The sequence below is a fragment of the Lutra lutra genome, chromosome 3 (assembly GCF_902655055.1).
Source record: "Lutra lutra chromosome 3, mLutLut1.2, whole genome shotgun sequence".
Classification (NCBI taxonomy): domain Eukaryota; kingdom Metazoa; phylum Chordata; class Mammalia; order Carnivora; family Mustelidae; genus Lutra; species Lutra lutra.
Window position 1 is genome coordinate 59637610 of NC_062280.1, and position 16826 is coordinate 59654435.

The window sequence follows — 16826 nt, forward strand, 5'->3', positions numbered from 1 at the left end:
ATGCATATGCATATGCTTCAGTTTTTAGAAAGAAAGGATTATAATCAGGATAGAAATGAATATTGGAACCCTGACATTTTGCACATTGCTCTGTGTAAAGGGAAGACTGCAGAATCAAATTCTGGATGTCCAAATGTGCTCAGAGTACCAACATGCTTTCCTTCCTACTTAAATATTCTCTAGGACATTGTACACATTTGACAAAAGGGCTGCTGTTAAAAGCAGAAAGCCCCAGCAGAATGTTTGCTCCTGGGTGGGTGGGGGTAGAAGGCAGTTAATGTTAGATAAATCCTGGAAATTGAGCTCTGGACAGTGATCATGATATTGACACTTCTTGGTTTACGGAGGTTCACTCTAACATATATGCTATGGGAAAAAACAAAAAGAAGCAAGAGAGACTCATGATCTGTATGAAGAAGGATCACGAGCAAGGCAAGAAGATGCAAAAGTAAACTAAATAAGTGCAATTAATGCAATTAAATTGCAGAGCAGGTCTTACTGCTAAGAAAGATGAGAATTAGTTATGGATTGGGGAAGCATGGTCTAATTACTACACAGGCAAATGCTATTTCTAACTGAATCTTAGAGTAAGGCAAGCATAATATTCATCAAGCGGTGATTTTCAAAGTGTAGTTCTAGGACCTTTGCTGCATCAGCCAACACCTGGCAACTTGTTAGAAATGCAAATTCTTATACCACATTCCAGACCTATTGAATCAAAACTCTGTGGATAAACCTATCCACAAATCGGTGTTAACGAGACCTCCAAGTCCTTCTGACGCATGCTAAAATTTGAAATAAGACCTTTTCTAAAACCGCAATATCTGTATCTCCAGAATATAATCTTCTAAATCCAAGCTACTCTATCAAAAGTTCTGTGCCTTATAATAATTTTGATAAGTCACTTGGAGATATCAAATCAAATGTTCTGATAAAAACATGCCACATCTAGTTATTTATTTGAATTCTCTCCATTTTTCCTTGTTTAGCTTTCATTGTTAAAGTGATTAGTTGTATGTACTGGTTCTTCTATCTACTGGAAATTTTAATACATCCCTCTTAGACACATCACATTTTATGGCTTCCAGAGTACTGTGTGAGTGCGGGGGGGGGGGGTGCTTAACATTTGCAGCATTATCTTTTATACCAATAATCAAAAAAGAAAGTGGTCTGAGTTCTACGGACATTGTTTTCCTTTTGGATAAAATAAAGGGGTCAAACTTGATTGCTGAAGTCCCTTTCATTTTTTAAGATTCATGAATTCTAAAATTGTTTAATATTTTCTGTAATACCATCTTTGTGAACATTGGCTCTCTGCTGTTGTTCAGACTTTGAGCTATTTGAGGGTTCCTACATAGATACAGATTTTACCTGAGAAGTGGGTATAGTAACAGATGCTACCTATTTCACTAAAGGTAGAGCATTTGTCATGATAGATGAATGATCTTTTATGCTATCACAAAATATGATTCAGATCTATACTTCCTACTAATCAAAACACACCATAATTTTTTTTAAAAGACCGCGTTTATTTACTTGAGAGCGTGAACATCCGTGTAAGAGAGAGCAGTGGGGGGAGGGGCAGAGGGAGAGGGAGAAGCAGACTCCCCACTGAGCAGGGAGCCCGACACAGTGTAAGGACACAAGGCTCATCCCAGGACCCTGGGATCATGACCTGAGCTGGAAGACAGACACTTAGCTGGTTGAGCCAAGCAGGCGTCCCAAAACACACCACAATGTAACTCCAATTTTATTTTTCACTGAGCACAGGCCTTTGTCTCTAGCTGGGCTAGTTGTTATTGTCCTATTTGTTTCTACTTTTTATTCTTAGCCTACATTGTTTCTAGAGTTTCTTCCTGTCTTCTACCAAACTGATCAAATAAGACTGGCTCAGATACTACTTCCTCTCTTCCTGTATTTTGTGCAGTGATCCTTCTTGTCTATCCTCTGAGAGAATAGTGTATGTCTTTTCATTGCTATGTCACCAGTACCTGGTGTACTACTGTCATATAGATTATGCTCAATACATATTTGATAAATGGATTCGTGAGTAGGCTCCTGGATGATTCACTCTGCACCTAGCCTATAATGCGTGCTGAGTGTTTTGAGTGCCATTGATTTGATTTCTTTTTTTTAAGCCTCAGTTTTCCTGCCTTTTACTAGATATAACATTAACTATCCTTCACTTATGTAGTATCTGAAAAATGCTTTGACTGTCTTAATTAAAAGATGGCATTCAAATCACAGCATGAGTAGTCTTCTAGTCAAATTGGTGAAACCCTTCAAATGTTCTTGGGTAAACTTGGATCATCATCCTTTAACATCTTCACCACATTGTAGAACTCAGTGTATTTTCGATGGACCCCGTGTAAATGAAGTGCTACATGGAACTCATTTTCAGGTCCTTCTGACTTATAAACTGATGGATACCCAGTTAGCTTTGTGCTCTCACTCTTTTTCCTGTATGATTGAGATAAACTAGGTTGTCATTGTCGTGACGGCCAATGCCTGATTTGACTGTTCCTCCCCAGAAAGTCTCAGATTTTTGGCTTCCTCACAGTGCTGCCTGGGATGCAGCCGGCCCTCCATCCCTGAGCTCTGGGGCCCACCCAGCTTCCTTCTGGCACTGAAGGCAGCGGCTGCTCTGCCACCCTTCTCTTCAGATAAGCATGGCTTGGAAATGCTATCTTTAGAGGTGATGAGTTTTTGTTTGGATAGAATTATGACTAGTATAAAGCCCACACATGCTAACAAGCCACAGAGTGCAAAATAATTATTGAAAGCAATTTGAGAGAAAAGTGGAAAATCATCTGAGGAAAAAACAAAATTGTTCCCAAAGCTTTGGTCCAATTTTTTGCTGTTACATTGAATCTTGAGCCTTCGTTTTCTGCTGCCAGGTCACCTAAGCACTGATGGCAGTGTTCTTCTCTCTCTCTCACTCACTCTTTTTTTTTTTTTTTAATTTTACTCTTTATTAAACCTTTTGACGTGCCTTCTTGACATTTTATTCCAAGTTGGTCAGAAATATACTATATACCATTCTTACCTTCCAGTGGACTACCAAGAAAAGCATTGCCTTTTGCTTGTATCTTGGTTTTACGTAAATAGCATTTGGGATCACTGAATATTTTCTCTTTATGTCCCTCCATGTGTATTAAGGTAATGTTTTCTGAAGAAAAAGTAAACTTTTTTACCTGAAAGAATACATATGCTCAGTCCATGGCCTCAATGTTGTGCTTATAAATCAATATGACGTATGTATTATGTTCCATATATAGTGACTAGCCCATTTGCAAGGGATGCCTTATTCCAGGCTACAGATGAGCTCTGCTCAAATGCTAAAATGTGTAATTTCAAACCAATGATACTGTCTACTTATTTTGAATTAGTTTTAATAGTACTGCCAATGATAAGAGAAATAGTCTTAATATACATGAAATACATGTTAATAAAGTATATCATCTGATATCTATAATTACATGCATGTTTTTTGATGCTTTTATTTTATTTTATTTCATAAAAGGAAAAATATTCTTGAAGGACAACAGAGAAAAAGAAAAGGATTAGTTCCTATAATATAAAGCAGTAACTAACAGGTGCCATTCCTACCACAGCATATAAATGTGACAAAGTGTTTGTGTTTGACCAGGGCAGGAACTTACGAGAGAAGAGCAGCAGAGTCATGCAGTTCCCTGAACTTTCCATTATTACACAGCAGAGTCTGGCCATAGATAACTGTAGGCAGCGTGGTTAAAGTCCCGGCAGAGGGAAGCCTGCCTTGGTCAGTAGGTTGGATGTGGACAGAGAGCACTCCAAGAGTGAATTTGAGAACTGCCCCCACATTACATTTTATATTCATATGTTAGCTAACAGTCTCTAGAAAACACTGTTTCTCTAAGTAACAAGAAATACGGCAAGGACTCTTCAGAGGTGGCATGCAAGTTAAGGCCAAGGTCTGGATGGTGGTAGGAATGGCCTTTCCTGTCAGAAATGACATCAGCCAAAGGTCATGTCTTTCCGGAAGCTGATTTAGATCAGCCAAGCTACGGCTAAGCTCCTAAAAGACAGATGAGCCTCCAGGGTCATCCTGTTTTCTCTAGCTCTTCATCTCTAACTTCAAGTTCCATTTTTGATATTACACAAGGAATAGGATCTTGCCATCAGTGACAATACAGATGCACCTAGAGGGTAGTATGCTAAGTGAAACGTCAGACTATGACAGACAGATGCCAGAAATTCTGATTGATTCTGATGATTTTACTCATACATGGAATCTAAAAAGCAAGACAAATGAATAAACAAACAAAAAGCAGAATCAGAACTATAAATACAGAGAACAAACTGATGGTTGCCAAAGGGAAGTGGTGTTGGGGGGGATGGGCAAAATTTGTGACAGGGAGTGGAAGATACTGGCTCTTGATTATGGAATGAATAAGTCACAGAATAAAAGGCACCACAGAGGGAACATAGTCAATGGTATTGTCATAGTGTTGTATGGTGACAGGGGGTAGCTACACTTGTGGGCATAGCAAAGCATATAGAGATGTTGAATCACTATGTGTACACCTTGTGTCAGTTACACTAAAAGAATACATTAAATAAATAAAATTCCATTTCTGGAGTTAGAACTAATGATTCTAACATTTTTAAATGGCCCCAAATCATTCTCTGAACTTGAGTGTTGCTAATTGACCCATTTGAAAATAAATGCTTTATATAGGAGCTATAATCTATAGATAACTAAAATTTTTTTGGCGCATGGAAAAAAGTTGATAACATTATTGAGAACTAAACCAGGACATTTCAATATGGTAGGAAAAGATTATTTGTGTCTTAAAGATATGGTTTTAAAGTGTTCTATATGAAGAAATGAATATATGAAGTGTTCCTACCTTTTGGGGATGGGTAGGATATTGTGGTTGTAAGAAGAAATCTGAGGCATAAAACAAAAGCCCAAGATGTGTCTGGTGGAAAGCACACCTGTGTTTTTGTCCATACAGAAAGGTGACATCTCAGAAAAAGTCTCTAGAGCAGTTGTTCTCAAAGTGTAATCTTTAGACCAGCATAATCAGCATCACCTGGAAACTTACTAGAAACATAAATTCTTAGGCCCTACTCCAGACCTACTGAATCAGAGACTCTGGAGGTGGGGCCTCACAATTTGTATTTTTTTCAAAGCTCTCTAGGTGATTCTGATGTACAATAAAGCTTGAGAACCACGGTACTAAATATATCCCTCATTCCCTTCTGACAGAGCATTCTGGGATTGTAATTTAAACCTTATAGCAATGAAAACAATTACACTGTCCATATGTTTTTCCTTTTAAAATTTGGATTATTTAAAAAAAAATCTGCTTGGAAATTAACCACGTTTTACATTGAGTGACATGAAGGAGATTGTTGTTAGCATTTAAATTACTTTGTGGTATGAGACTCTCATTAATTACTTATGTTCTTGGTAGCTGGTGCTTTATTGAAAGGACCTGTGCTAGCATTAATAAATGCAAACAAAGTGGAAGGTCCTGAGGTTAATGAGATAGTGAAACATTAATCCGTGTTTCTTCTTTAATGTAAAATGGAGACTCATCAGGTTCACTTTATATATTTTACATTTGTCTTTCCAGGAAGAACAAAGTATGCTAGCTATGGAAGAGGAGGGCACGGTGCAGCTCCCATTGGAAGGGCACTATAGGTAAGATATACACATAAAAGCTTTAAGTCATGGAATGTGTTCTTATATGCTTAAGAATTTTCTACTGTGTGGATTCCTGCAAAGATTTGTTGAAGCTGTGTTAGAGTAGAAAGAACTGAAACTAGGAGTTAGATTACCCGGTTCTAGTACTAAGTTCTGACACTAATAACTGTGTGAGTATAACCCAGTAGCTTAAAATGAAGGGGGAGGGGCAGCAGGAAACCTTGTTTGTAGTCTTTTCTTCTCATATTTTATAATGTATACAAGAACATTGTATTGCTCTCTTTCTTAACCTTGAAAAGCAGCAGTTGAAGATGGGTTGAGATTTGATGCCAGAATACATGAGCTAGGTATTCACTAAACTGATCCCAGGTAAATGTTTGAATTCTGGAAGGTTAGCCCTAAAATAAGGCAGTGCCAAAGAGATGATCTATTTCTTGAGTTAGAGGATTCAGTTTTACCAGTCATTTTAGGAAATATTTATGTAACTCTCCAAAATATGTTATTCTTCTTTAGACACAACAACATGCAAAAGAATCCAAACTCCTATGCATTAAAAAAAAGACCTATGAAAGTATTTGGCCCAAAATTGTCTGTATGCATATGAGACTAATATATAGTCTCAAAGTGCTTAAGGATAATTTAAGGCCATACCAGTAAAAAAGGAGAGAAAATTTTTCTCTGAGTAGGGAATTTATCATACTATTGACCAAAAAATTAGAATCTTCTAGATCTTCAGGGTGTGCTGTAAAACCATATTCCCTAGGTTTTTAAAATATGATCATCTACCACATAATCATGGAAAGTCATTTTATCTTTTTTCAAGCAATATTCAAATTTTAAAATCCAAGTTTTAAAATCCTGTTGATTGTTTTGTCGAATCAATATATTCCCACATGTATGTTGTAGAAACTTAGTCTCATGTGGTACCCCTCCTGGAAAGATGTTTTGGTTAGATGTATTTCCATACTGCATTCCAGTGTGGAGACTCACAGTGCATGCTGCCATATTAAAGAATCTAAGGGGTACTGCATTTTTTTAAAGTTTAATTTTATTTAATCCAGCACTTTCTTTCTTTTTAAAAAAAATTTTTTTTTTAAATTTCTTTTCAGTGTGCCAGAATTCACTGTTTATGTACCAAACCCAATGTTCCATGCAGTACGTGCCCTCCATAATACCTACCACCAGGCTCACCCAACCTCCCACCCCCCGCCCCTTCAAAACCCTCAGACTGTTTTTCAGAGTCTATAACTTTCTAAACTCTTTTGCTTACAAGACTCATTGTCATATAATATCATGAAAAACATGTATTTGTACAACTTTTTTTTTGGAAACTGGTTGATCTCATGCTTTGAGTCACTAAGGGCTGCTGGATTTGAGGAACTGAAGAATGTATTTCTAGACTGGGAGGGGAGGGAGCCTGTGAGATGCAAAGATTTGCTCCAGACCTTTGGTGTCCCTCTTAAAATTCTTACTTGTTGCCCTCTGTGAACAACCACCAATGAGGGTCATGTGAGGTCAGCCTAGGATTTCTCTAGAACATGTTCCCACTGCCCCCCAACAGCAGGCTATCTTTTCCACGTGTAGTAAGAAGAGTACTCTTTTCTCACTAGAAACTTTCTTCGACTTGGCCTGTGATTTATCTCTGCTGCTATTTGGTTGTGTTTCTAGCCCTGGGAATATTTTAGAGAGTTCTGAATGTCACCTATAATTGGTGTCATTTTAAAATGCAAGAAAAGCGCCCGACATTGTACATGTCCTGATATTGTAGGCTCCCCTAGTCATTCTGCCAAATACACAGACTGCCTTCATTTATTCAACAAAAACTTGTTGAGTGGGTACCAAGTGTCAGGCCCTGTTTGAGTCTTGGGTGAACAGTCACAGACGAATGGTCAAGAAACCTTGTTCTCATAAGACTTATGTTCAAGTGGAATAGATCGAGGTAGGGGAGTCAGAAAATGAACAAATGAACAAGTAATAGAGTACAGTACTTTAGATGGTGAAAAGTGCAGTGAAAACAAAAAGCAAAAAAGGATAAGTGTATTTTGAGGGGATGGAAATTGAAATTTTAATAGAGTAGTCAGCAAAGACCTCTCTGAGTAAGTGACATTTAAACAAAGGAGAGAAAGTGTTGTACCATGGAAAGGATCGTCATGGGTAGAAGGAAGAACAAGTACAAGGCCCTGAGGCAGTAGCTAGCCTGTAGTATTCCAGAACAGTCAGGAGACCTTTGCATTGTGGCTGGAGAGGAAGGAGCAGGGTTGTGATGGCAGGAGACGGAGTTGGACGGTGAGGGTGGGGTCAGAGCCTATGGTCCATCTACTAGGCTCTTTCTGAGTGAGTGAGAGCCACTGTTGAGTCTGAGAGCTATGAATGTAGCGGCAAGAGCCTAAGCCGTGAACACACAGAACCTCATCTCTGTAATTTTAAGTGAATTAGGAAACAGTAGCCAAAACCAGTTTCTATATAACTAGAATCTTTGATTTTGATTTTTCATAGATTTTTAAAAGTAATTATGAGAATATTCCTTATTTTTTTAACTATCAAAAAATACTGTACTAAGGCACAGACTGTCCTATATATAGTATGTTTCTAGACAACTGCAGTTACTTATTAAATTTTTTAACTTTCATTTTGGGTAAACTATCTAGAGATGATCCATCTGTGATCAATATTTCTGATGAAATGTCAAAGACTGCCTTGTGGAGGAACCTTCTGATGACAGCTGATAACTCGAAAGATAAGGAGTCAAGCTTTCCTTCTAAAAGGTTTGGATTCCAAAGTGATGTGAATTTGTATTGATCCCAACCATTTTATGACATGAATCCATTAACAAAAGAATAGTAATTGTTTCCATTGAATTTAGGTCTAATATATTTCAGAAAGTTCTTTTTTAAAAGTAGGCGAAAATTGTAATAGGTACACTTGTTAGTTTGTTTTTCAACATCTTCCTTTCAAATTAAAAGCTCACTCCAAAACTATGACAGTGGGGAAAACAATGCTATAAATGAGTCCCAATGCATGGCATTTTTGGACATTCATTTGGTCTACTCTTTTGCAGTAAGATTCCATTACATTCCTTCATCACCCACTTTCCAGCACCCTTTTAGATGTCTGACCTCATTTTGCACTCCCCCCTTGTCCTTTCTGAAACCCCATGTGCATGTGCAATGGTTATTTCTTATCTAGTATATTTCCAGGCCCCTATTCCAACCCCTTGAAAATCTTGCCTAAATTCCTTATCTGAAACTTTCAGCTCCAGAAAGTTCTATGGATTCTTATTTCTCTGTATACAAACAACTCCCATAGTTGTAGATGCTAAGCTTTAAATGCATGCTGGGGGAGGAGTGTGTCCTTAAATATCAAGAGTCATCACATGATTTCCATTGAATTTTCCAGAATTAGTAAATAAGGGTTCAAACCACCCAGGCTTCTTAGTTGCTGATCTGAAGAAAAATCTCTGTGTTATGTTAATAGCATAAGAGTGATTAAGGGATTTGGGACAGTATTTAATTATTAACTTCCTTTATTTTCATGACCTTAAATTAACTTTTTCTACTTAATTTTTATATTACATTTTTGTCATAAGCTCCCCTTCCTAATCACTCTAGAAGCTGATTCCCCAAAGGTAAGACCCTCTCCCTCAAACCTATTCCTTGGTTGTATTTCCTTATGTTAAATGGTGTCTTCTAGAAACCTGGTCAGCCTATGTTCTCTATGTGAGTTTTGGGGAGGCAAAAGGCATGGAGAGTCTTAGATCCAGTATCAGACTAAGTGTTTATGGTATTCCTGTAAATTCTCAACTCTTTAAGATGGTTTGAAACTTGAGTGAACTTTTTTCCCCACATGATTTCTACAAATGCATCGTATATAAATCAATAAATCTCATAGAACTATATTAGTAATGACATCAAATTTCTGTATTGGAAAAAAGAAAATGTATCCTTTGAACTAAGAAATTGCAAAGCTGGGAGCTTTTATTTATGCACCACATGCTTCCAAACCTTTAAACTTTATCTGGCTTCACGAGAAATATTTGGAAATGAGGGCTCAGAAAAGATATTAAATTAGACTTACAGAATCTCTTGTTTGCTGGTTTTTGTCACCCCAAAATGGCATGCTGCTTCAGTGTCATCTCTGTCCCAAAGAGACAAACAGTAGACGTGCAGAGTCTTCATCCCAGAAAGCTGGGGATTAGTCATCTCTCTCTCTCTCTCTCTTTTTCTCTTCTTCCCACCCCCCGCCCCGACCCCACAGACAACTACCTCTAACACACCAGAGGTTAGTTAAGTTAGTGGGCTCCCTCAGATTTTTGATTGATGTCTTCTGTCTTTAACAGGGCTTTAAATTCTTCATGTATTTCTTTGCTTGGCTCAAGCAGAAATAATATTTTATTCTAAATCGGTCTTTATATTCCTTTCCCAAAGATCCTTTCCACAGTCTGATAGAGTCATCCTCACAGTAACTCTGTTTTGGTAGAAGTCTTGGAAGAAAATCAGAGTTAGGAGAAGGGTAATTTCTCAAACCCATTGGGATATGTGTTTGTGGACTCTTTCACATTAAAGATATGGCATTTCTCTGATTCTTTAAAAAATGGGAACTCCAGGTTTATGAGCTCCAAATAAAATGCCAGCCACGGGAATATGTGAACAATTTGAGACAACCAAACTTACAGATACTGTTCTTCCTGAACTAAATGGATCCAGAGTACAAACACTTTCTTGGTTTTCTGTTGGTTCAAGCAAAAAATTTTATGCCATGATATTTTAGGCACTCCTTAAAGTGAATAATAAAGTCAAGTGATGCTTTTCATCAGAAAACCTTAGCTGTTTTTAAACAACACAATGTGCCTTAAGCAGGTCCAGTTTTATTAAGACCATCCTTTATAATTTGATATGATCACTCATTTCTTACTCTTTGAACATACGTTACCACTAACATGAGACTCAAACTATTGTGCATGGAAGTTTACCCTTAGATGTGATGAAATCTATAGATTTCCGTGTGAAAATATCTATCGGTTCATGGCTAATGTCTTTTATCTTCATAACAGTGGAAACTGGCAGAAAAAGTGTGGCTTCCATAAATCCTAAAACCACCCACACTAATGACAATACCGTCCCAAAGCCATTGCTTTCTCATGGTGTGTTTGTTGAAGGCATTGAAGTGTGATGACCAGGAACTCTAAAAATTTTCTGCCTGCTAGAGTATCTGTTGGCAAACGAAATAAAAACAAAACAAAAACCTAAAGACCAGGTTAGCAGGGTCGGTATCTCTTGAGACCTAAGCTGGCTTCCTGGCAGTTTTTGGCTCCTGACCCCCACCCCGTAATCCATCCTGTCCCTCGCTATTGGTCCTGCATGCCTGTCAGAGCATCAGAGAAGCCTAGGTATTTTTCCTTAGTGGAATTTGGAACAACAGTTGTATTTTCTCCATCATTTCATTCACTTCTCACTGCTAAAAATGTCTTATCCAGTCTGACTGAAAGAAGGATCTAAGAACTAATTGCAAATTTGACCACATCTGTAGGATGTCTAATTTGATCCTTGTTCAACAGTGCAATGCATACATGTGACAAGCTCCTCTGTGGCTTATTGAATTGGATTGGCAGAAATAGGTCTCATTAAAAACCACATTGCATGAGAATAGAATTGCTATGTTTTATAAAACTGACACCAAGATTGACATTTCTTGGGAAGGTAGCCGGCAACATTGGGAAAAACAGCCCTTGATTTTTGTCCTGGTGGCTGAGGCTAGGCTCTGGGGCCACCTTCTCTGCTCTCCTCTGGCTACCCACTTCTTATATCCCAGATTCTCCTTCTCTGATTTCCTAGGCCGATGCCATCTCATGACTGCTTGGTAAATGTTGTTCATAACAACTATTTTGGTGTGATTGAAACATAACGGTTTCATAGATTGCTTGGCAACATGAAGGTAGCAGGTCATGTTCTGCTGTCTCCTGAAATACTATTTCCTTATACTTTAAATTGTAAATCCTTGAAGGTCAGGGCACTGTCTCATCTACCTTTTATCCCTAGGTTTTGCAGAGGAGCTAGTATATAATAGATATGTAATATATGTCTATTGCCATAGCTATCATAGATATGACACATAGTTGATAAAAAGAAGTAGTATGTTTGTTACAATGAAAGTTTAGAATTGATTGGAATCCTGAAAAATGAACATAACCAGAAATAAAGAGAGGAATAGGCATACAGTAAGAAGGTAGGTTCAAGTCAATCATATTTTTCATGGAAATCTTGACCTGGTTGTAAAATTTCTGCTTTGTAGTTTGTTGAAATCTAATCTGATACCCAAACCACTGGTTTTAAAGAGGGGGAAAACCTCCACCCCAATCATTTCATTGATTATTGTTTTGTAACCAAATAACCAGCATGACCAAAGCAGGACATGGGGACAAAGCAAACCTGTGAATTAAGTCAACATTCTGAATCTTTTCTCACTGCTCGGTGACTAATAGTGCCATTGGGAATGTGCTGGTTTCTAAAAAAGTGTTGTAGCAGAACATCGTGCTCACAGGAGCCGTGTCTGTGTGGAGAGTCCTGTATGTCTCCATCCCTGCAGTCTCCTACAGAGATGATCTTTTATTCCATTTTCATTATAATTGAGAACACCAGCCTCAGAATTCTGGCATTTGAGCTGTAAGAGAATTTAGGGACCGTATAGTCCCAAACTAATTTACAGATGAGGAAACCAAGTCCCAGAGAGATTAAATAACCAGTCCAAGGTCCCACAGCTCTTCCTTGGCTTCTGGGACCTGAAGGTAACCTTCCAGTTTCCAGTTCGGGCTTCCTCAGCTGCCCCCATGCTGCCCTTTCTCGCTGGCTTTGTGTGGGAGCCAGGTAAAGCCCAAGGGAAAGTTAATTTGGAAAGTAGGGTAGCAGACACTTGTCATATGAAAGGCACTTAAAGTAGAAGAAAGTGAGTCATGCAGATAGGGGAGTTAAAAATACAGAGTTAAGGCTCTCAACACATCATGTGCACACTGTCATCTCTTCTCATGGAAGGAGAAAAGAAAAGGGAGAAAAGTTGCTTTGCTCTGACCTGTAAGTAGTGTGTGCTGAGAAGTGTGGCAGGCGTACACGCGGGTGCCATAGACACTCGCTCACACCAGCTCTCAGCGCTGGCGGCGTGCCACAGATGGCAGAAGCTCGGGCACGTCTTACCTGATGGTGCCGGGTGGCGGTGACAACTGAGAAGGGCTGTTTCTAGCTTGAATTGGAGGAAAAACAATTTTAAAAACACACTCGTAGAATGTGTCTAAGTTATTGACCACTAAGAAAGCTGTGCAGGAGGCCGCGTGGAAAAAAAAAAAAAAAAAGGTTTTAACTGTTACTTGATTACTTTGAGAAGAGTTAGAAAACCGAGGCTTTCCCCACCACCAACTATTTCATAAATTTATATTTAGGGACAAAGTTAGTGGTTAAAATGGGTGGGCTCCTCTGGCTCAGGGCCCTAGGTGGCAGGGAGGGACACAGGAGGCCACAGATGTGGTGGGCTCTGCCCGGTACTGGGAGTCGTTGGGGAGTGAGCGCATCTGCCCCTCGGGAAGCGTGTATTTCTTGCTGGGAGCTTCCCGCGTGTGAGCATGTTATTTGACTTCTCCATGAGAAGTGTTAACACGAGAGTAAGAAGAGTGTTCATTGGACAGATATCGAAAAAAAAGCATAGACAAAGATGGTAGAGTCTTATTACCCATAAGGTTAATTGGAGAACAGACAAAACGGAGTCACTTGGGAATGAGTTGATTCTGGAGGGAGTGAGGTGATGAGGGAGGGAGAAAGGGAGGCCAGGATGAGGGTTAGTCTGCACAGGTGTTTGGAGGGTGGGGTGTGGGGACGAGCACGTCCTCTAGAGCAGCGGAGATATGTCTGTCCTGCTGACCGCAATACAGTGTTCACCAGAGATCAGGACCCAGCTTGGGCACAAAGGATGAACCCCTTGCAGCGAGCCCTGAGCTTCGTCCCACAGCATCTCATTGGTGTTCCCGTGGTCAGTGCTTTCTTAAGACGGGGGCTGCACTGGCATTTTCAGCCACCATCACTAATTCTTCTGGCCAAATGAGGACAATGGCATCGATCCTGCATGCTTCTGGAACTGTTTTAAAATGTCTGGTTTTTGTTTCTTAGTTTTTTTGTTTTGTTTTGTTTTGTTTTTAAATTTCCCCCTTTCTGCAGTTTTTGGTTTCTACCTCACGGAGTGCAGAGGATTTTAATTGTTGCTATCTATCCACGCTTCGCCGCATGAAAGTGCAATGCTAAGGGCCCGTGTGGTGCTTTGGGGTTGGTAGGTTTTGTGTGGGAGCAAGCAGATCTCACAGTAGCCGTGCAGGATTGCAGTAATAAATGTCTCCTTTTCTCCCCCCCTGTAGCACTGAAAGCCGAAAAGAGAAGAAAGCTGACTCAGGGAAAGGTGTTGACAGGGAGACTTGTCTATGACTTGATCTTCAATTTATTTTTTACATATATATGAGAAGAGTGCCACAATTATTAATAAAACTGCTTTGATCATGTATTGTAAATTCTGTCTCTCATCCCAAATCCACCTTCATACTGTAAGTAGTGCAATACTTGTTTCATTTCTGTGTTTAAAATTCTGAACAGTGAGACACCCTTGTGAGCTAGCTAATGCAAAAATCTCTGTGTTCCTTGCTGGATGTTAGACGTTTGTCAACGCTGGATTCTCATGGTTAGTTTTATGAGAGCAATAGCTTTCTTAAAGAGATGTCACATTTACCTAGTTCGTATTTTCCTACTTTAGTGACCTGAAGCTACCTGATAATTTCATTCAGAAGAATTTTGAAAGGTAGTCTTACTCCTTTTTATTTTTTATAGCTTAGAGTAGTGACTTATTTCAAAAGACCCAAATCAAAAAGTTAGTTTGGAAGCATTTTTTAATAATTGTATTTATGCATTTCCTTGATTTACTATGATATGTTTAATACTTAAGAGTTTATATGTAACTAAAACTTAAAGTCATTTGAAAAAAATATATAGAAACCTGTTCACAACTTGTTGAAAAGAATCAGAAACTAACACAGAGTCAGGTAGTGTCTGCTTAACAATTCAAGTTGTGATTTATACCATCAAACACTAGGCTTGTAGGAAATGCTTCAGGAAAACTTTGTAAGTTTTGTGAGATTTTCAGTATAAACCTTTATCAGAAATACGCCGTTAAATTTCTCTCCCGTTTAAAACAAATGTTTCCCAAATAAACTTATTCTATACACAGCTGTGGAAGGCCACATGGTGAGTCCTTGTACATGAAATTTCACTTCTGTGTAGTTTTTCTGCTGCTCAAGGTCCAGTACTGCTTAATGCTGCTTCTGAATCATGTTCTAACGTTAGGCTGACAGGTCTCCAACTATATTTTTCTCTTCTGCAAAGCTCTTTTCCACTTTTTAATTGAATGCATGTTGTAGAAAAATAGTCTTTTCAATGAATATTTCAGATTCTGTTCGAGAAGATTCTGTAGATATTTCAGTCCATATGAAAACATCCATTTTTACTAAGCTTGCACAAGAGGAAGGAAAGTTAAGAATTTTTGAGCATTACTAAAAATATGGTATTTCGTTTCATTTTAGATAATGTGAAGTTAATAAAGATGGAATCTTGTAGTACTCTCATTTCCTAAGTATGACCGGTGCTCATCAATCTTATGATCTGCGGTGTCCAATTTTACAATGATTCAGAGCCCCATGGCTTCTCCAAACTATTAAGTACATATTTTGTGTGTAAGTACACATGAAAAGTGAAAAAAAAAATCCTCTTGTGATCAAGCTTATGAGGGAAATAAAAAACCCCAACAAAGCCTCCATCAGACTCAACATTTTGATATTTCTGAAAACTCCCCTGACAATCTTTTAATGAGCCATTTCTTTCATGGAATGTAAACCTAAAAACTATAAGAATAATTTGCAGCTAATATAGATTGTGTTTATAAATTCCAAGGAAAAATACAAAAGCTTTCCATTCCAAGTGTGTTGCCCTTGTGTGTTTTATAATACAGATAACATATTGTAGACATCCCCATTGTTGTATGATTTAGACTAGCTGTATAGCCAGTCAGTCCCCAAAGCAGCCTCCTAGTGTTTTAATATATTAATAACTGTTCTGTTACAAATGATCATAGTGAATTAAAACCTTCACATGATCACTTATTTGAATAAGCAATCATACCCAATGAAATTCTGTATTTCTGAGTATTTTTATAGTATTTTGTTCTTGTGTGAATTTTAATGCTATCTCTATGTTAATCCTAATATTTTGAAATCATATAAAATATAAGAAAAAAATGTAGTGTTATATATTTCCTCCTAATTTCAGATTCCTGGTCAAAATTACTGAATATCTTGAATGTAATTTATTGCAAAGTTCAAGTAATGTGTAAATGTGACTAGGATATTGTGTTTTTCACAACTAAGAAATGTTATGTGGAAATAAATATTTATCCTAATTAATTTCCTTGCATATTTTAAATTGTGATGCAAAGTGTCTTGTCTTTCTTCTCTTTAGTGTTAATCAGTAAATCAATGTAGAACATTTTAACTGAACATAATATTTAAATTTAAACACCCCTATTAAGAAAATTTGGTGATGTAATGTTTCAAGAGTACTCAGACAATTTGGAGTTTATAAAAAGAATATTATGAGAGCTACAGTAGGATATATCTCTTCATTTTCTCAGGAAATTAGTGACTTGGGTGCAAATGGCATTGCTCCCAAGACTAGCAAAATTTTCCAAGGTCATTAGTAGGATTTCCCATAAGTAGAACTCCTTAGACTTCTGTTTTTCCGCCCTACCTCCATCACCCACCATGGGAAAAGCATTTCCTAAAATTTCTCTGCTCCCTCTTTGTTACTCTGGGTCACATGGGTCCCATAAATATTCTTTTGTAGCCATCTAGCAGTACGTTATGGAGGTAATTACATTCAGAACTCTAATGTACAGGTTAGAATTTTTTCTTTTGTCCCATGTGTTTACTTTATAATTCCTACCATTTAACAGCCTTTGATATAGGGAAGTTTCTTCCTAAATTTAATCTGAATATCTTCTTGGTATTATTTAAATCCACAGCTTAATAGAAACTTGCCACTGACAATTCACAAGCAAC

The 16826-nt window shown here is 38.0% G+C and overlaps 1 protein-coding gene across 8 annotated transcripts in view; it reads left to right on the forward strand.

Moving 5' to 3' along the window:
• The window catches only part of SLC4A10 (solute carrier family 4 member 10), a 297324-nt gene extending 281152 nt beyond the window's left edge, over positions 1 to 16172 (forward strand). For 7 of the 8 annotated variants that reach the window (XM_047722426.1, XM_047722424.1, XM_047722430.1 and 4 more), the window contains 3 exons: positions 5625 to 5692; positions 8344 to 8460; positions 14085 to 16172. In XM_047722426.1, the coding sequence (XP_047578382.1) occupies positions 5625 to 5692; positions 8344 to 8460; positions 14085 to 14151 (252 nt within the window). In that variant the 3' untranslated portion in view covers positions 14152 to 16172. Of the gene's footprint in view, positions 1 to 5624; positions 5693 to 8343; positions 8461 to 9281; positions 9321 to 14084 lie in introns of all 8 variants that reach the window. The other variant, XM_047722427.1, reaches the window with a different exon arrangement.
• Positions 16173 to 16826: the final 654 nt, after the last annotated feature.